The 20312-nt window shown below is 44.0% G+C and overlaps 1 protein-coding gene across 1 annotated transcript; it reads left to right on the top strand.

The window, feature by feature from the left end:
- The first annotated feature begins 1016 nt into the window (after positions 1–1016).
- Positions 1017–18945, top strand: Cdc25c (cell division cycle 25C). The gene is made up of 15 exons (XM_021150461.2): positions 1017–1211; positions 1314–1411; positions 1562–1787; positions 2931–3025; positions 3578–3623; positions 4863–4896; positions 5166–5252; positions 7697–7795; positions 8574–8699; positions 12466–12567; positions 14379–14441; positions 16324–16422; positions 16943–17076; positions 18274–18385; positions 18574–18945. The coding sequence occupies exons 3-15, from the start codon at positions 1597–1599 to the stop codon at positions 18724–18726; spliced, it is 1341 nt and encodes a 446-aa protein (XP_021006120.1). The 5' UTR covers positions 1017–1211; positions 1314–1411; positions 1562–1596; the 3' UTR covers positions 18727–18945.
- Positions 18946–20312: the final 1367 nt, after the last annotated feature.

Genomic DNA, 20312 nt, shown 5'->3' with positions numbered 1-20312 from the left:
TTTTTTGTTTGTTTGTTTTTGCTTTTTTGAGACAGGGTTTCTCTGTGTAGCCCTGGCTGTCCTGGAACTCACTCTGTAGACCAGGCTGGCGTCGAGCTCAGAAATCCGCCTGCCTCTGCCTCCCAAGTGGTGGGATTAAAGGCGTGTGCCACCACGCCTGGCTAAAAAAAAAAAAAAAAAAAAAAAAAAAAAAAAAAAAAAAATCTTAAAAAATAATTTCTTGGACTGGGAACTAACAGCTAAACGACAGTCCTTGTGTAGTGTGCTCTGGATTCCATTCCTATCATCACCACCGCCGCCGCCGTCGCCGCCGCCGTCGCCGCCGCTACCATTGCCGCCGCCGCCACCACCATCACTATACCCGCCTCCTTCAAGTAGGATCTCACTCTAGCCCACGGCTAGATCTGGAACTCACTCTGTAGTGCAGGCTGTCCTCAAATTCACCGCGACCCTTTTATCTCCGTCTTCCAAGTGCTGGGATTATAGGCATGAAACCCTCCTGCCATAAAGAATACGTCAAAAGGTTCCGTTCCTCTATTCTCCCTGAAAAGGAATTTCTATCTAGAAAACCTCTTGGAATGACAGCTCATCATCAACATGGTCATGCTCCAACCACTGCCACACCGGCGGCAAGTGGTCCATTTCCAGCCGAAAGGTAACAAAACTCAAGAGGAACAACGCGAGAAAGAAGCAAGGAGAAGCGAAAACTTCATCCAAAAGCAGTTCTTGAAGATAGTCAACGTTAACGGGGCTCAATTTAAATCGCCCGGGGTTCTTAGGGCGGAGAGAATTGAGTACAAGGAAGGATGTGGCGATTGGCCAGAGGGAGAGCCAATGTGTACCAGGCTCTCTGTATGGCGGAGCTGCCCAGAGGACTAGGTATGAATGTAGCGATTGGTCAGGGGGCGGGGTCGTGTTCTCGTGCGATGATTGGCTGACGCTGCTAGCAGGAGAGCGGTGATAGGTTGTTGAGAGAGTGGAAGGTTTGAAAGGTCAGACCTCTGGCTGTTGGCTTTGCCTTCAGGCCATCTCCGGAGAGAAGCAGCAAAGCTGAACCTCGGGCCACGTAGATGCAATTTTAACCCGAAGAATCGCTTCTGTTCCTCAGATCCCTTGTCATTCTGTGGAGTCTTCGCTTCCGTCCAGTCCTGCAGGATTTTTTTTTTTTTTTTTTAAATCTCACAAAATTCAAGTCGGCCTTTAAACTTAAGGTAAGCCGGGAGCTGTGTCCATCCGGGAATCTCGGATACCCGATTGTCCCTGCAGGGTTCGTTCGGGACCCGAGATCCGTATAGCCTCATCTTGTTTGTTAGATCGGTTTCTTCTGGTCAAGAGTGTGAAACTGCGTGGTCGGGATCAAGCCAGTCTTCTCTTCGTTCCACCTTTGAAGTCCTGAGCTTGCCTGACGTCTGTAAGTTTTCGCCCTGAGCAACTGCAATGTAACATTCCAAGAGGTTAAACCCTTCATCCTACCGGGATGCTCCTCCACCCGGGCTCAACCGGGCACTGGAAAGGGTGGAGAGACTGGAGTTGTTGAATATCTGGAGTGTTCTTCTCCTAGATAGCCCCACCTCCCTCGGTGAAGACTCTGAAGTCATGTCTACTGGACCTATCCCACCTGCAAGTGAAGAGGGAAGTTCTGTTTCAGCACCCAGTTTTAGGTCCAAACAAAGGAAGATATTACACCTACTTTTGGAGAGAAACACTTCTTTTACCACCCGTTCAGATTTCTCTGAATCTCCGAAAGACAAACTCCATGACTCGGCAAACCTAAGCATTCTGTCGGGGTAAATTTATTTTTAAACAACATTTATTGTTAATTTGGGGGATGGGGGTGGTTGTGAGCTACCTGAAGTGGGAGCTGGGTGGTAGTAACCCAAGTGCAGTCTTCTAGAAGAATAGCAAGTTCTTAATCACTGAGCCATCTCTCCCGTCTGTAAATTAATTTTTATTTTTACGCCTTATCTTTGATTTTTATGAACAAGTTTGTTTGCTGAGTTATCCTGTTTCAAGGTCCAGAGTTTGAGTCTCAACTATGATCTTGAACTATATGACTCTTAAGTCTTGGGCTTCCTTTCTATGTAAAAAAACAACCAAAGAACCTTTTTCTAAATAGGACTTGGTGGGTATGTTTGTAATCTCACCATTCTGTAGGCTGAGAGAAGGATGATCAACAGGTTCAAGGCCAGCCTGGGCTCCTAGTAAATTCCAGGACAACTAGTGGGCTGTAGTGTGAGACCCTATTGCAAACAGACAAATAACAAGAAGAAAAAAAATAATTTTCTTTCTTACCAGGAGTAATCTTTTCCTGTAATGTCGGAATCAATGTACTGTCTAGAAAGCATTCTAAAAACTCTATTAGTGTGTTATATGAGTTGTCACTTTGTGTTTGTGTTAGTGATATACTTTAAATTCTGGTCATGCTGTCTTTATGCCTCATTAGCAAACAAGTATTGAGAAGGAGTAGAAATTCCAGGGAGAAGTTGAGTTTATGTGTTCAGGGTGAACAGGATAGACAATTGAGGGCTAAGATCCTATTCACTGGGCAAGTGAGACGTAAAGGCACCTGTCACGAAACCTGATGGCCTGAGTTAGGTCCCCTGTCTATTGCAAGCCGTCTTCTGACTCACATACCAATATGTGTACACACAGTATATAAAATGTAGTAAAAATTCTTAAAAGTCATCTCTTTAGATTCTCATTAAATAGATCCTATTTCAGTATGTTGGTGAAAAGAAAACGAGGCTCACATTATTGAAATAGGAAAAATTGGGGGGGGTTCTTCTCAACCCAGTCTGAGCTGATTGGTTTGGATACTGTTTAGTTTTTTGTGATAGTAATTGAGAGAGACCCAAATACAGGACTGAACTCTACCTTTTAAGAGTAATACACCCTAATGGGAATCTTGATATATTTTTATGTCTCAACAGAGGAACCCCAAAATGTTGCCTTGACCTTTCGAATCTTAGCAATGGAGAGATGTCTGCCTCTCAGCTTACTACTTCTGCTGACCTTGAGGACAATGGTAGGGGTATAGTCTTTAAAAGGAAGCCTAGCTTTTAACCTAAACATTTATATTTATTAATGTGTTATGTGTATAAATGTGCATTCATGTGTGTGTATGTGCCCTGCACGTGTGCCTGGTGCCCTCAGAAGCCAGAAGAACTAGATCCTCTGGGACTGGGACCATAAACTGCTGTGAGCTACCATGGCATGCTGGGTATTGAAGAGCAGCTACCATGTGGATGCTGGGGTTTTTGGAAGGGCAACTAGTGCACCTAACTGCCAAGCCATCTCTTGGTCTGGAGAGATGGCTCCATCTTTAAGGCTAAGACTTACAACTTAAGGAGAACTAACTTTTCAGAGAGACGATATGGTAATAGGATAGAAATAGAAGATGAGCCGGGCGTGGTGGCACACGCCTTTAATCCCAGCACTCGGGGGCAGAGGCAGACAGATTTCTGAGTTCGAGGCCAGCCTAGTCTACAAAATTAAACCCAGGACTTTGTGCATGCTGGGCAAACTACTACCAAGTAAGCTATATCTCCAGCCTATGATTCTTCATATCTGATTGCAGGTTCCTTGGATTCATCTGGACCTCTGGATGGACAGTTAACTGGCAAGTAAGTTTTGCTGTTAAATGGTCTGTATGCTGTAGCCTTTCTGTATGAATCACAGGGATGTTATCCTATGTAGACTCTGTACACTCTAAAGTATTTTACTTTGGACATTAGTGGGTTTCAGAGATTCTGACTTGAAAGCTTTTAAGTTTTTCAGTTCTAAATAGTGTTGTGAAATCCAGGCTATTTTCACTCAGCATACATGGAAATACCTTGTTTTTACATGAAGAGAAATGGTGCCCTGCACTCACGGTAGGGCTTCTCTTTGCACGTGAGAAGTCCTGTATTTTTGTGGCTAAGGATGCAGGGTGGGAAATGAGACTGTCTGGGTTCTGGTGACTACTTCACTAGCTGGGACCCACAGCTTCTTAATTCATTGGATTGTATTTTCTTTATTCCTATGAGGTAACAAAAGTGCTTATTAAGAACAGCTATTGCAAAGATTAGATAAAATGAGAGGCTGGGCTATATGAGACATTGTCTCAAACAAAACAAAACACCACCCAAACCAAAAATAAAAACATACTCCAAACAGACCCAGGTAATATGGTTTACATTTGTAATCTCAGGACTCAGGTGGGAGAGGCATGAGGCCAGCCTTAGCTACATAAAAAGCCTGAGGCCAGCCTGGGCTGTGTGAGACCCTATCTTAATACCACCTCCCACCTCTATCCCCACCCTACCCCCAAAAAAAGAAGAAAAACAAAACATGTATCTAGCTCATAGGAAACATTTTGTTTGTTGTTACAACCACTGTGGAGTCTCTCCTGGAGATTCTAAAATAGTTAGCCAGGGGGTATACATAGAGTAAAAACTGATTTGAATGCAACTCTTTCAAACCTTAAATAGCCTATTTTGTACAGACTAGATAGAAATTTGAGAGGGAAGAAGAAATTAAAAAGAAAAAAAAAAAAGTAAGCCAGGAGTGGGAGGTGCCCTTTGGTGGTAGAATGTTTACCTGGCTTGTACAAGGCCCTAGGTTCCATCCCTAGCACTAAAATTTGAACAAAAGACAAACTCCCACTTGGCGCATATTTATCTTATATAGTTATGCTAGTGAATTGAGGGCCTTCCCCCCAGGACACCACTAAGTCTTGGATACCCTGAATATTGTTAGAAGACACATAGAATCGCAAAGACTGGGGCCCCTTGAACAGAAGAAACCCGGGTGCCCCAACCACTGAAGAACCAAACTGAATATGGGGATTAGCTGATTAGTGCTTGTCTTTGTTTAATCTTCAGGGATTTTCACCAGGACCTTATGAAAGGTATCCCAGTAAGTGGATCTCCATCCCCTTCCCTCCCTCCCTCCCTCCCTCCCTCCCTCTCTTCTTTTCTCTTTGTCTTTCTGTTAAGAGAGTGCCTCACTGTGTTTAGCTACCTGGGCTGGTGCAGGTACTGAACACTGAGACTGAAGCCATGTGCCACCAAGCCTAGATTTTCCTTCCTGACTTTGGTTTGTCTCTCAGGTGGGCGGCAGAGGGTTGCACACAGCCTCGTGGCTGTGGCTGTTGGATGCTTTCTGTAGACACATCTGTCTTTTAGGTACAGCTTCTTTGTAGTACTCCAAATGCTATGGATCACGGCCACAGGAAGATTGCAAAGCGTAGCACATCTGCACGTAAAGAAAATGTGAGTGTTACTTCCTAAACTGGGAACTGTCAGCTCTGTTCAGTTTGTTGGTTTAGATCTCAAGTTGCTGCTGCTATCCTGAAAATAACTATTTGGAGGGCATCACAAACTGTGTGTGAGTGTAAGTTCCTGTAATGGGCTGCTGGAAGTCAGTTTTTGCCTATTCACATGGGTCCAGGGCTGGAATTCAGGACTTTAGGCTTCTTTCCCCGCAAGCACTGTTTACCACTGAACACTAGCCCTAAATAATTTTACTTTGTAAGAACATACATAACATAATTTGTTCATAAATTCTTTGTGGTTTTTTTTTTTTTTTTGCACTTTTATTGCTAAGGATTGGATGTAGTCATCGTTCAAACAGCCCTTTCATGTCATTGAGCTATACCCCTGCCTTGTCTTGGATTCCTGAGGATGGAGCAGTATACAGCCCTAGTGCATGCCAGGCAAGCAGCAGCCTACAGCTCACTTTTTGTGTGCTGTTTTTAAGATAGAGTCCATGGGGCTGGAGAGATGGCTCAGTGGTTAAGAGCACTGAGTGCTCTTCTAGAAGACCTGGGTTCAATTCCCAGCACCCACATGGGAACTCAAAACTGTCTATAATTCACATCCTCACATAGACATACTTGTGGGCAAAACACCAATTTACATTAAGTAACAATAAATAAATTAAAGAAAAAAATACAGGGTCCAGTTATGCAGGCTTCCCAAGTAGCTAGGATTACAGACCTTCATCAGTAGGCTAAACTAAACTTTGGTCTTTCATTCTTTCGGTATTAGGGATTGCATGAAAGGCCTCAGGTGTCCTGAGCAAACACTCTGTCATTGGACAATTACATTCAGTGTCTGGCCTCCTTTGGCCTTTTTTTGTCTTTGAGAAAGAATTTCATTAAGTTATGACCTTGAACTTGAGGTCCTGTGTCAGTCACTTAGGTGGGATTAGCTGTGCACTACCAGCAGGCTCATATTAATTTTTTCTGATTTCTCCTTAGATAAACTCTCTTGAGGACACTATGGTCCTTTTTGTTTGTTTGTTTGTTTGTTTGTTTTTTGGTTTTTCGAGACAGGGTTTCTCTGTATAGTCCTGGCTGTCCTGGAACTCACTTTGTAGACCAGGCTGGCCTCGAACTCAGAAATCTGCCTGCCTCTGCCTCCCGAGTGCTGGGATTAAAGGCGTGCGCCACTACGCCCGGCTGGTCCTTTTTATATAAGCCTTACTGACCACTTACTACGATGATTCTTTAATCCGTCCACCTACAGTGCTTTTCTAGCCATCTTCTGTGTCTTCCATCCCTTCAGCTGGATCGGTATACATGCTAAAGTGGCTATTCTATTCTCCTTTCTTTCGGATTCATTTGTTTTTATTTTATGGGTGTGAGTGTTTTGCCAGTGTGTGTGTCTGTGCACCACATTAGTGCAGTGCCCACAGAGCTGGAAGGGGTGGTTGGATTTTCTGCAACTAGAGTTGCAGGTGGTTCTTGGCCACCATGTGGGTGCTGAGAATTGAACCTGAGTCCTCTCTAAGTGCTCTTAACCGCTGAGCCCTATCTCTAGTCTCCACTATGCTTTTATTCTTTCCTTATACTAGAGAAGATATGCCTGGTTTTAGGTGTTTATAATCATCTTTTAAAAATTACTACTACCACTGCCCCTTAATTTTTTTTCTGTATTTATTTATTATGTGTATATCTGTGTCTGTGTCTGTGTATCTGTGTGGGTGTATCTGTGTGTGTGTTTGTGTGCTCATGTGCCCGTAGAGGTCGAAGGACAACCTTTAGAAGTCAGTTTGTTCCTTCTGTTTCTTAGGCCGCCTCAGTTCCAGGGATCGAACACAAATTGTCAGGCTTTGTGCTGAGTGCCTTTGTTAGCTGAGTCATCTTTCTATTCCTGTTATTGCCTTTTTAATCTCCTCTTGTAAATCGCTCTTTAAAATCTCACAGTCCAGGACTACAGAGGTGGTTCAGTGGTTAAAAGCACTTACTGCTTTTCCAGAGGACTTTAGTTGAGTTGCCAACACCCACATGGCAGCTCCACACCCATCTCATCTGTAAGTCCAGTTCCAGGGCATCGAGTGCCTTCTGGCCTCTGCAGGCACCAGGGGCACATGTAGTACACATATCTATGCAAACAAAACACTCATATACATAAAGTAAATACACTTTAAAAATAATAAATATCTACAAATAAAATTGCAGATCCCTTCCCAAGCAAGCTTTCTTTCATCCCCTGTCCTTTTGCTTATGATGATAAAATATGTATCCTCCAAAGCAAATCTGTGTGTCAGACATCAAATCCACAGCATTATTTGTATCTTCAGATATGATTTAGTGATTACGTTTATGTGTTTCATGAGAGTTATTCATAGTTTGATCAGATGTGATATTTTTGGCAGGCAGCATTACTGCTTTTCTCCCTCCAGCTGATTGATGCAGGTCTTTCTTGTGCAGATAAACACCAGCTTAAAGGCATTGGAATGGGAGGCACCTAGGACCCCAAGGTTTCGAAAAATGCCTGGAGGTCCTCTGGCTTCTCCTCTGTGTGAGCTGGTGAGTTACTGACTACGATCAAGTGGTGGCTGAAGTATCTTGGGCGACAGGACAACAGCCATGGACTCCTGGCCGTTGACTTTCACTAAGCCACTGCTGTAGCTGAGAAGAGGGTGGGAATAGTAACGGCCAACATGAGGAGCTATGTGCCTTCGGATAGTTTGGGTTGTTTAAACTGCGGGCTGAGAATTCTTCTTAGCCTTTGTTTTCCTCTTCTTTTCTCTTCCTTTCCTTTTGGGGATTTGAGACAAGGTTTCAGGCTCTTAGAGTCCACGCTATCCTCAAGCCCACAACAATCCTGCTGTCCCAATGTAGGTGCTAGGTCAACAACGATGTGCCACAGGGCACAGTGTCCATTTCTTTTCTAGTTTTTGAAATGAAGTTTTACTGTGCTGCTCAGGGCAGCCTTGAACTCCTTCACTCAGGCTCTCTTTCTCCTCCTCTTCCTCCTCCTCCTCCTCTGTCTCCTGAGTCCTGTAGGTTTCTGCCACTACATGCAGCTTCTTTTAAGGGTTGTACAGTTTAACTCTTACATTTATATTGTTGCTAACATGATGTGTATGTTCCAAATAAGGTAAGGATTTCTCGTTTTTTTTTTTTCTATTAATTTAAATTTTAATTTGTTTTTTCTTTTGTGGAGTTAGCATTTGAGTAGGCAGCTAAGGCTTGCCTCAGACTCTGGATTCTTTTGTTTCAGCCCCTTGATCTGTGGGATCATAGACATATGTTTTCATACTCGGCCCTAAATAGGTTTTAATCTTGTCAGTATACTTGACAGGAAATGAAGCACCTGGGCAGTCCCATTACTACAGTTCCTAAGCTGAGTCAAAATGTAAAGCTAGAAGACCAAGAAGGGATTTCAGAAGACCCAATGGAGTGTTCCCTGGGAGACCAGGACGCCAAGGTTCAGTGTCATGTTACTTTTCACTTTCCACCTTTGTTTTGCAGTTTACTTACTCCATCTGTCTATGGTGTCTACGTTTGTTTCTGTGTGTGCATGCACATGCATGGCATATATGTGGTGGCCAGAGGACAGTTCGTGAAAGTTAGTTCTCTCCTACCTTGTGGGTCCAAGCATCGAACTCTGTCATCAGGCCTCACAAACTGAATCATCTCAGTGGCTTTTGGATGTTTGTCATTGTTTTTGTTTTCTATTTTCTTAAAAAAAAACAGGGTCTCATTAAGTAGTCCAGGCTGTTGACATTGCTGTTTAGCCCAGAGTGGCTTTGAACTGGCAACCTTCCTATCTTAACCTCCTGAATACTAGGACTATAGGTGTGGCATCCTGTGCTACCGTACCAACTTTTCTTTTTCACTTTGTTTGTTTGTTTAAGATCAGGTCTCACTCCGAGGCCCAGGCTGACCTGGAACTTACTTGTAGCCAAAGCAGCTCTGGAGTTCACTGTAGTAGCCTAAGCTGACTTGAAACTCTTTGAAATCCTCTTCCCTCAGCCTTCCAAGTGCTAGGATTACAGCCATGGGCGTCTACATTTGATCTTAAGTAAACAATATTGTTTGCCTATTGTACTAGGGCTGTGACAAAACAAAACAAAAGACAGAGTCTCAGTGGTGATGCATATCTGTAATTCCATTACTTTGTAGGTAGAGGCAGAGGGTTGTGAGTTAAAGGCCAACCTTGAGTACATAATGAGACCTGGTCTCAACAAGGACAATAAGACTGGAGAGATGGCTCTGCAGTAAAGAGCCCTGGATGCTCTTTCAGAGGGCCATGGTTTGAGTCCAAACAAAAAAAAATTTTTCTTAAAAAAAAAGAAAGGAAGAAAGAAAGAAAAGAAATTCTTTAGACTCTAAGAGATACCCGACAGACAGTGTCTCATCACCATGAAGAGCATTCTATTACTGAATGAAAAGTTTTGGTCAGTAATTTTAGACACTATCAAAGCAATGGCTGGAATAACCTAGCAGGTCTTCCAAGGCACTTCCCTCGTCACAGGGAGATAGCCTGAAGCTGTGTGTGCCTTGTAGGTGTGTGTGGACAGCAGAGATAGTCTCTGAGGTGTTTGGCACTTCTGATGGCTTTAAATGCATTTGTTTAAATGGAGTGAGTTGTGAAGGGCACCGGGCTGACTGATGGAGATGTGAGAGGAGCATAAAAGGCAGGGTGGGGGATGGGAGCACCACACTAGCCGCACAACGCACACCTTGTGGCAACTTTAAAGAGTTAGAAATAAGTGATTTGCCAGCCTTGGCGGTTCCTGGATATAATTCTAGCACTTGGTCTCTACTAAGGTTTCCTCAAGCTTGAAGTTAGCCACGGTAACAGAGGAATGCCCTGTGTCAACACAAGGCAGATGCGGTGTCATGGAGTTGGGCACTTGGGCTCCAGTTCTTGGCCACACTACTGCAAACTTAATTTTTCCCTTTTAAATTAGAAAGCTGCCCAGCCCATAAAGGACATGTTACTTAAGCATGGGGACCCCAATTCGGGTCCTCGGAACCCACATAAATGCTGGGTGGGTCTACCTTAATCTCAGCCCTAGAAAGGTGAAGCCAGCAGGTGGAGATAGACAGCCTTGCCAGCACATTCAGGTGACAGACTCTGCCTTAGTGAACAAGGATCCTGGTATCCACCCAGCCCTCCACACATGTTTGCAGGCATCTACACACATGCACATGGTTACATGAACACACATGCAAAAAATAGATAAAATGGAGAACATGATAAACCTTTCATAGAATTGCTGTTCATATGATAAAGTATTAAAAGCAGTTTGTATAACTCCAGCATTCGGGAAGCTGAGTCAAGAGAGTCCAAGTTCAAGGCCAGCCTCCTCCTCCTCTCTCTCTCTCTCTCTCTCTCTCTCTCTCTCTCTGTGTGTGTGTGTGTGTGTGTGTGTGGTATCTATGCAAACACAGGGAAGCAGTGTTTGATGAAGGACATTAATTTTTATTATATATCTTGAAGGTTTACATTTTTTGTTTGTGAAAATATACCTCAATAAAATAGAAATGTTTTTTTCGGGGAGTGATGGCACATGCCTTTACTATCAGCATTTGGGAAGTAGAGGCAGAAGGAGCCGGAGTCTAGTCTGGTCTACATAGTGAGTTCCAGCCCAGCCAGGGAGGGATACATGGTGAAACCTTCTCTTCTCCCCACAGCCCCCTAAAAAAAGAAACAAGAAAAAGAAAAACTTAGAAAGCAACTTATAATGTTCTACATACTTTATTATTCTTTAAAGGTCTATCTTATTTTTATTTATATGTTTATGTAAATATCTGTGTGGGCCAGAAGATTGTATCAGATGTGATTGTTAGGAGCCGACCCAACTCTGGTCTTCTGAAAGAGCAGCAAGTGTTTTCCAACCACGGAGCCATCTTTCCAACCCTAGTTTATTGTATCAATAATAACTGATGTAAGTAGTAACAACATTCAATAAGCATGATACTAACCAGTATTGCTATATTACTACAGCTAAGGACAGCCATAATTGAGAGAAGATTCCTTGGGCTAAAAAGATAGTTCAGTTTGGGCCTGGAGCTAAGGCTCTGTGGTTAAGAGCACTAGCTGTTCTTCCAGGGGACACAGGTTCCAGAGGATACAGGTTTGGTTCCTAGCACCTACACTGGCGGTTCACAATTACCTGTAACTCCAGTTTTAAGGATCTGATTGCCACTTCTGCTTCTGGCCTCCGAGAGCAGCAGGCACAAACATAGTGCACATACTTACATTCAGGCAAAACATACATAAAATAAAAATGAAATAAATCTTTTTTTATTTTTAAGATAGCTTAACTGGTAAAGTACTTACTGTGTGCATGGGAGCCCACCTCCAGCCTCAGCACCAGATGTGGTAACACTTACAATCCCAGTGCTAAGGAGGCAACCACGGGAGGCTGGCCAGTCTTGTCTACTCAGCGGGGCCCAGACTTCATTTTGAGACCCTGTTGCAAATAACCAGGTTGATGACTCCTGAGAAATGACACCAGGGTTGACCTCTGACCCACAGCAGCACTCACACATACAAAGAGACTATATGTGTATAGGAGGTCCTGAGTTCAATCCCTGGCATGGGCTTGGGAGGGAGAGAAAAGTACATATCTTTGGAGTGTCAAGTGTTGTTGTTGTTTTTAAGGCAGAGTCTTATTATGTAGCCCTGACTGGCCTTAGTGTTCTAATTCTAAGTGCTGGAATTGCAAGTGTGTACCAGCATGCCAAGTCTGTGACGTGTCTTGAAACTGTTTTCAGTGTTGGAGTTGAACTCAGGATCTAGTGAATGTTAGGTAACTGCTGAGCCCATGAGCTCTACCTCAGTCTATATACTGTTCAGATATGACAGTTTTACACTTAAGTTTTAGGAACTGCCTATTGCAGTATATCATTTTACATTCCCACCAGCAATGCACAGAAGTCCCAGTTTCTCCACAGCTTAAAAAAAATTATATTTACTTAAAACTTCTCTAGACGTTTGTCTTATTTATATGTGTATGTATTTAATTTTGCGTGTGTGGGGGGGGGCATGTGACATGTATGTGGAGCTCAGAGAACAGTTTTAGGAAACGGTTTTCCCTTCCACATTTATATAGGTTCTGGGAATTGAACTCAGGTCGCCAGGACCCAGCTAGTACCTTATTTACTGAGTCATCTTGCCAGTCCAGGTCTTTACATCTTTAACATGAGAACTGGAAGTAGTGGGAGTTTTGTCTTTTCAGGGCTTAAGTCTAAAGAAGATGGTCCCACTCTGTGACATGAACGCCGTTCAGATGGAGGAGGAAGAATCTGGCTCAGAGCTTCTGATTGGTGATTTCTCAAAGGTGCATTTGCTCCTTCTTCCTTTCCTTCCCCACCCCCCCGTGTGTGTGTGTGTGTGTGTGTGTGTGTGTGTGTGTGTGTGTGTGTGTTGGTTAATACAAAAAAAAATGGTAGAAAATGATAACATTTATCCCAAACCTTATCAACCAGAAAAATTATTTTTTATATTTATTTCTAGACTTTTCTACACAAATACAAACAAGTGAGTTTTGTATCCTTCACACACACACACACACACACTACAGCAACAATAACAAATCCTCTTACCCCACTGTGGGTCTGTTGGGGTTTTGTGTTTCTCTGTTGCTTTGTATCGTCTCGTTAGGATGAGATACAGTGCTAGAGTTTGCTAGAGTGCGTTTTTTTAGAGTAAGTTATGTGTGCATGAGGGTGTGTGTGTTCATATCATAATACAGTAGCAACACTTGAGGGAGTCGGCTTCCTCCACTCACTGTGGGTCCTGGGCATTGAACTCAGGTTTTCAGGCTTGCTGGCACATGCCTCTGCCCCGGGGCCCTATCTCTGGTCCCATGGTTCTGTTTTTTACAGATAGTATTTCGTAGTTCAGAATCCTCCTGACCACTACCAGGATTATGGATGTATTTTGATGTGCTTGCACATTTTATCTTCTGGTTTGGGGTGTACGGGGTGCTGTGTGTGCTTTAGTGTGTATATACCTGTGAAAGCCATAGGTCAGCCTTGGACAGTGTTCCTCAGGAGCTGTCACCTTGTGTTTTGAGACATGGGCTCACTGGCACCTAGGACTTGCAGATAAACAAGTCTGGCTGGCCAGCAAGCCCCAAGGATCCTTGTGCCCATGCTGCTCAGCTCTGGGATTACAAATGCATGCCATCCTACACGGTTTATTGTCGATGCTAGGGACCAAACGTAGCTCCTCATAATTGCATGATTTCACCAACTGAGCAGTTTACCCGGCCCCATGTTATCATTAACACCAATAGTAAAAAGTCTTGTTTATTTTTATTTTTTAAGCCTTTTTCTTTTTAAAAAATATTTATATACATATATACACACATATACACATATTTGAGTGATCTGTCATTTTGCATACCGGAAGAGGGAATCAGATCCCATTTAGATGGTTATGAGCCATTTCTCCAGCCCTATTTTATATTTGTAGGTGTTTTCCCTGAATATATGTATGGGCAAGTGAGCCATAATGTAGTTGCTGGAAAATGCACATTGGTCCTTCGGAAAAGCAGCAAGTGCTCTTAACCACTGTGCAAGGTCTCTAGCCCCCCATTTTATCATTAAAGAAATAAGAAAAGATTTAGCCTTGCCTTTAATACAAACACTCAGGAGGCAGAGGCAGGCAGATCTCTGTGAATTCAAGGTCAGGCTGGTCTACAGAGTGAGTTCCAGGACAGCCAAAGTTTCATAGTTTTTTTTTTTTTTACTTTCAAAAACCAACAACAATATTTTTATTTTATGTGTATGGATGTTTTGCTTGCATGTATGTCTGTACACATCTGTGCAGTGTCGTCAGAGGTCACAAGAGGGTGTCAAATCTACTGGCACTAGAGCTAGAGACAGTTTTGACCCACCATCTGTGAGAACCCAGGTCCTCTGGAAGAACAACTAAGTATTCTTAACCACTGAGCTATCTCTGCGGACCCTTATTTCATCATTTTCAATAGCTGTTTATTAGTTAGTTAACTTTTTGGCTGCTCATAAATTCTCTATCAATCCCTTCTTGTGGGATAGTCACTTGGAAAGGACCATATGGGAGGGTTTGTTGGGATGCTTTGGCGGGGGAATTCCTGCTGTTATTTCAGTTCTCGGGTCTTTCCAGGTGTGTGTGCTGCCAACAGTGCCAGGGAAACACCCAGATCTGAAGTATATCAGCCCAGACACAGTAAGTACAAGCTGGAGATGGCCACTGGTTAGATCATATCATCAGCTGCTGGCCTGTGCTCCCAACACCCACTTCAGTCTGTATGTCTTTCACTCTGTCCCTCTGTCCACTCTCATGGGCTCTTACTGGGCTGAAGCTGTATTGAAGGGTTCCTTTGTATCTTTTCTTTTCTTTTTTTTTCTTTCTTTCTTTTTTTTTTTTGAGACAATGTTTCTCTGTGTAGCCCTGACTGTCCTGGAACTCACTCTGTAGACCAAGCTGGTCTTGATCTCAGAGATCCGTCTGCCTCTGCCTCCCAAATACTGAGCTTAAAGGTGTGTGCCACCACTGCCCCGCTCCAATTTCTGTCTTTTTAAAATTTTTACTTAAGGGGCTGAAGAGATGGATAAGCAGTTAAAAGCACCGGATGCTCTTCCAGAGGTCCTGAGTTCAGTTCCCAGCAACCCCATGGTGGTTCATAACCATCTGTAATGGGATCTGATGTCTTCCTCTGACATGCAGGTGTACATGCAGATAGAGCACTCATATACATAAAATAAATAAGCCTTTAAAAAAATTTTTTTAGTTAAACAAATGATGTATTATTATGAAGTAGAGAAAGGAAGGAAAACATAAAAAGAAGAAAAAAAAATCACTCAGTTGGGGTCTTAAAGCAGCCATGATTCCTGACTTACATGTTAATAATTCTCTCTCTCTCTAACACACACACACACACAAACACACACACACACACACACACACACACACACACACACACACACGAAAGATGACTCTCTTGAGACAGAGTGTCTGATTCTCCTTTATCTTGACTGATTGTAAATCACTATGTATTTGAGATGAGATGACTAATGACCTCAGATTTCTGAGCCTTTTGCCTGGACTTCCTGAGTGCTGGGATTACAAGCAGGTCCCACCACACCTGGTATAAGGAGTGCTGGCAGTGTTGCAGGGTAGAGGGAACAGGCTGAGTGTATGCACTGTACCACCTAAGGTACTCCAGTCTCCTACCTTCCTCTTTCAGACAGGATCTGGCCTGGAACTTACAGTATAGACCAGACTGGCCATGATTATAGAGATCCACCTACCCAGTTTATAAATAATAGAGTAATGGTGAACTTGGAGTGTTGCAGTTAATTTGGTGAGATCATTGTAAGAAGCCAAAGTGAGGCCAGCGCCAGGGCTGCATAGTAAGACCAAGTGTCAAGAAAAAAAAAAGGTCAGGTGGTAGTGGCGGCACATACCTCTAATTCCAGATCTTGGGAGACAGAGGATGGCAGATTCTGTGAGTTTGAGGCCAGCATGGTCTATGGAACAGAACCAGACAACCAGAGCAACACATAGAAATCCTGTCTCAAAAAACAAAGCAGACAGACAAAATCTATGTTATTTTAATGGCTGTAATCTGTTATGCCAGCATATACAATTTGTTTAACTAAATCCCCCTGAATGGATGCTTGAGTTGTTTGTAATATTTCAGAGTCCTAGACAATGCTAAGATAATTATCAATTTGTATGCTTTTACTTAAGGTGTAAGAAGAAATCGGGGCTAGTGGTACATGCTTATAATCCCAGCAGTTAGGAGTTGGGGCCAGGAGGACCATGAGTTCAGAGCTATCCTCTGGTACATAGTGAGTTTGAGGTCAGCCTGGGCTACTTAAGACTTTATCTCACAAAACAAAGATTTCAAGTATAATTCCATGTATATCTTCATCTCACACTCGTATGTGGGATTAGGCTTCATCCACATGCCATGTTGCAAATACAGGCTACACTTGGAGGTTCTGCATATAGTACAATAATGGGAATATGCAGAAAGGAGCTGTGTGGCTCCTCTCTCTCAGAACAACAGTGATCAGGATATTTACTCATTCTTTGTGTGCAGGTGGCTGCTTTGCTGTCTGGAAAGTTCCAGAGTGTGGTCGAGAGGTATTATATCATTGATTGCCGCTATCCGTATGAGTACCTGGGAGGCCACATCCTGGTGAGATTATATCGTGAGCAATGGGAAAGGAGAGGCTTCAGATTCGCTTTTACTGAGAAGAGTGTGGGCAAAGGGTCCTGTGAGCTCCAGCACTAGGCCAGAGATGATACATTTTTGGATCCCATCAAAGGAAGTCCTTATTCCCACTGTAATCCTGTATACCTCGAGCAATCCCTTTCCCTCCTTGACAGTCTCCCTCCTTCCTGTGGGAGTCTAGGAACCCTAAAAACCATCCGGGAACCAGGAAGCACTTTGCAACCATTTAATGTTCATAGACAGTTCTCATAGTTTATCCCATACTCTGGGTGGCTCAGTTCTGTGAATATTTATTGAGCAGCTACATACCAAAGTCTGTGCCAAGCCCTGGAGTAGATACAGAGGGAGGCTTAGGCTCCCACCCCGGAACTCCTTGTTGCCTGGTTTTTCTGGCCTCAATGTCCCAGAAAAGTATACCAGTCATTCCCGAGTACTGACTGTACACAAGCCCGTGAGGAATACTTGCTAACATTCTTCTCTGCAGGGAGCCTTAAACCTGCACAGTCAGAAGGAACTACATGAGTTCTTTCTGAGGAAGCCTGTTGTTCCTCTGGATATCCAGAAAAGAGTCATCATTGTGTTCCTCTGTGAATTCTCCTCAGAGAGAGGCCCTCGAATGTGAGTGTCTGCATGAGCTGAAGCCGGGGACGGAAACGGATCTTGAGTGAGACTTGGCACACCTGTTTGGACAGAGATGAACCTGAATGAATGCCTGCCACTGCAGTTCCATGAGCGTTAGGGTGATCGAAGGAAGGTGTTCTTACAGTTCAAAAGAATTGGGCATTGGAGATGTAACTCCGCCGGCAGAGTACTTGCCTAGAATATTTAGTCCTTGGGCTTGATCCCCAATATTGCATAAAGCTGGGCATAATTATACACACCTATAATCCCAACACAGAAAAGTAAGGGAGTCGTGGTGTGTCAGGGATACACAAGCAGGAAGATCAGAAATTTAAGGTTCTAAATCAGTCTGAGCTAGAGATCCTGTCCTGTCTCAAAAAAAAAAAAAAAAAAAAAAGATCCACCCAGGCGTGGTGGCGCACGCCTTTAATCCCAGCACTCGGGAGACAGAGGCAGGCGGATTTCTGAGTTTGAGGCCAGCCTGGTCTTCAAAGTGAGTTCCAGGACAGCCAGGGCTACACAGAGAAACCCTGTCTCGAAAAAAACCAAACCAAAACAAAACAAAAAAAAAATCCAGATATGGCGGTCCATGCTGGTCCTAATCCCAGCACTTAGGAGTCAGAGGCAGATAGATAACTGAGTTTGAGACCAGCCTGGTCTATATAGTGAAACCCTGTTTCAAAAACAAAACAAAACAAAACAATCAAAAACCCATGTAAACACACACACACACACAGGGATTTGGGGATGAAGCTTCAATAGAGGAGAGGGAAGAGTGTCACTGGACCTTGGTTGGTAAACATGGTGAGAGGCTGTGTGTATTGGGGTGGGGGTGGCTGTGGATTAAACCTGGGTCTTCTGCCAGGCAGTGGTGGCGCACGCCTTTAATCCCTGCACTTTGGAGGCAGAGGCAGGCAGATTTCTGAGTTCGAGGCCAGCCTGGTCTACAGAGTGAGTTCCAGGACAGCCAGAGCCACACAGAGAAACCCTGTCTCGAAAAACCGAAAACCAAACAAAACAAAACACCCTGGGTCTTCTGGGTACTACATGGTACTCTACCTTGAGCTACGTCCCAGCACTGGAGGTCCTCCGGGGCAGTGACTCATAGTGTGTTCGTCCCTCCCTCCCACTGAAGGACCATAGAGTCCTGGCCTTGCTTCCTCCATCCAACCCATCTCTGTGTTTTCTTTACAGGTGCCGTTCTCTGAGAGAAAAAGACAGGGCTCTGAACCAGTATCCGGCATTATACTACCCTGAGCTATATATCCTCAAAGGGGGCTACAGAGATTTCTTTCCAGAGTACATGGTAAAAGGATGTGGAAGATCTCAGACATGGTGGGAGGGGGGCTCCAGCTCAGCTTTAGCATATAGTCTCCAGGGATGTAAAGCAGTCTAAGAGAAAACGGGTTTCTCAGCCCCAGGGAGCCGTAGTATCTCTTCTCTGTAGTAGGCAGGGCTCAGGAGTCTGAGAAACCTTTGTCCTGTACCTTTCAGGAGCTGTGTGACCCACAGAGCTACTGTCCCATGCTTCACCAGGACCACCAGGCTGAGCTGCTGAGCTGGCGAAGCCAGAGCAAGGCCCAGGAAGGGGAGCGGCAGCTGCAGGGACAGATTGCCCTCCTGGTGAAGGGTGCAAGGCCGCAATAGTGACTATGACAGTGGCAGTGAAGACACTACAGACCCTGGACAGAAGGAGTCATCTTCCGTGTCGCTAATCCCATGATTATATCTGCAAACATGGGCAGAGCCAGGCAGGCTGTAAATGCCTTTCGTCCTAGCACTAAGGAGACAAAGGCAGGAGGATCTTTGAGTTTGAGGCCAGCCTGGTCTACATGTGACCTTGTCTCAAAAACAAAACAAACAAAATAAAACAAAACCCATTAAAACAAAACCTCTAGATATCTTTAAGCCTGTCTTGCTGATGAAGTGCCCCTCCTGAGGCTGGACGTGGTTTCCCTGAGCTGCTGGCTGTTCTAGATGATGAGCATTGTGTTTGAGAGTTCAGAGCTCTATCCCCAGTCTCCCATATCTTGCCACAAGCAGCAGCTCTGCACAGGCTTCTGGTTTTCTGAGAACATGGCTTACTTACCCTCTATGTATTTTCTTCCCTTTCTCAGCCTCTTTACTCAAATGGGAAAGTAAAATCGAAGTGACTTGGAACCCAGTCTCTTCCTGGAGGATCTGCATAAGGAGAATCATCATGAGAGGAGGCTCCTTTAAGGGCTTGCTTGTCACAGGAGCACTGAGTCAGAGCTTGCACACCATAAACAGTTAAGAAATACAGTCAGGCTGGGGAGGTGCCTCATTGGGTGAGTAAGACGGTTGCATGAGGCTCTGAGTTCCAAACCTAGGGAGCTAATAGGACACTGGCCACTCTACTGTGCGTCTGTAATCGTGGTCATCCTCACCATGAGAAGAGAGGTAGGGACAGAAGCCATGGAAGCTCTCAGGCCAGCTAACATGGCATACAGAAGAGACTGAATAAAGTTAGAAGATGAAGGCCAACACCTGACCTTATACACACGCGCACACACACAAACACAGATCTGTGAGACCTCATGTATAACCTGATAATGCCAAAGTTCTTTTCTTTAGTTTTCAAGTTTTAGAGCCTGGACCCTCAGCGTCATATGAATCTGTTTAAAATTTAAAAAAAATAAAAAATGATGGTGCCTGCTTTCAGCAGCATTTACACTAAAGGTGGAACAAAAGCATGACCCCTGCAAGGATGGCCCGCAGATTAGTTAAGGCGTGCAAGTGCGTGCGTGCGTGCGTGCGTGCCTGTGTGTGTGTGTGTGTGTGTGTGTGTGTGTGTGTGTAAGTCATGACTCCTGATTTTAAGCCAGAACTGAGGTTCTGAGTTTTAAACTTTCTGCCAAGTGTAAAGTAAGTGCTTATACTGAGTACTTGGTGAGTCCGACCCAGGAGAGCTGGGGTTCAAGGTCACACTCAGCTCCCTGCCAGTGCAAAGCCAGCCTCAGCTATGTGAAACCCTGTCTTACAAAATAAAATCAAAATCTTCCCTTTGGGAGCTGGAGAGATGGTTCAGCAGTTGGGAGACTGCTCTTCCAGAGGTCCTGAGTTCAATTCCCAGCAACCACATAGTGGCTCACAATCATCTGTAGTGAGATCTGATGCCCTCTTCTGGTGTGTCTGAAGACAGCAACAGTGTACTTACATATAATAAATAAATCTCTAAAAAAAAAAAGAAAACTTCCCTTTTCAGGTAGTTT

This window comes from Mus caroli, unplaced genomic scaffold (assembly GCF_978045245.1).
Source record: "Mus caroli unplaced genomic scaffold, Mus_caroli_1 scaffold_19, whole genome shotgun sequence".
Taxonomy (NCBI): Eukaryota; Metazoa; Chordata; class Mammalia; order Rodentia; family Muridae; genus Mus; species Mus caroli.
This window is presented reverse-complemented; position numbering and strand designations above follow the sequence as displayed.

What these genes read in the sequence shown, in the direction of transcription:
- Cdc25c (XM_021150461.2), top strand. Translation starts at nt 1,597, where the DNA reads ATGTCTACTGGACCTATCCCACCTGCAAGTGAAGAGGGAAGTTCTGTT. An exon ending in CTTCTCCTCTGTGTGAGCTG is followed by an intron (nt 7,796 to 8,573) that starts GTGAGTTACTGA and finishes TATACTTGACAG; the next exon opens with GAAATGAAGCACCTGGGCAG. An exon ending in TCAGAGAGAGGCCCTCGAAT is followed by an intron (nt 17,077 to 18,273) that starts GTGAGTGTCTGC and finishes TTTTCTTTACAG; the next exon opens with GTGCCGTTCTCTGAGAGAAA.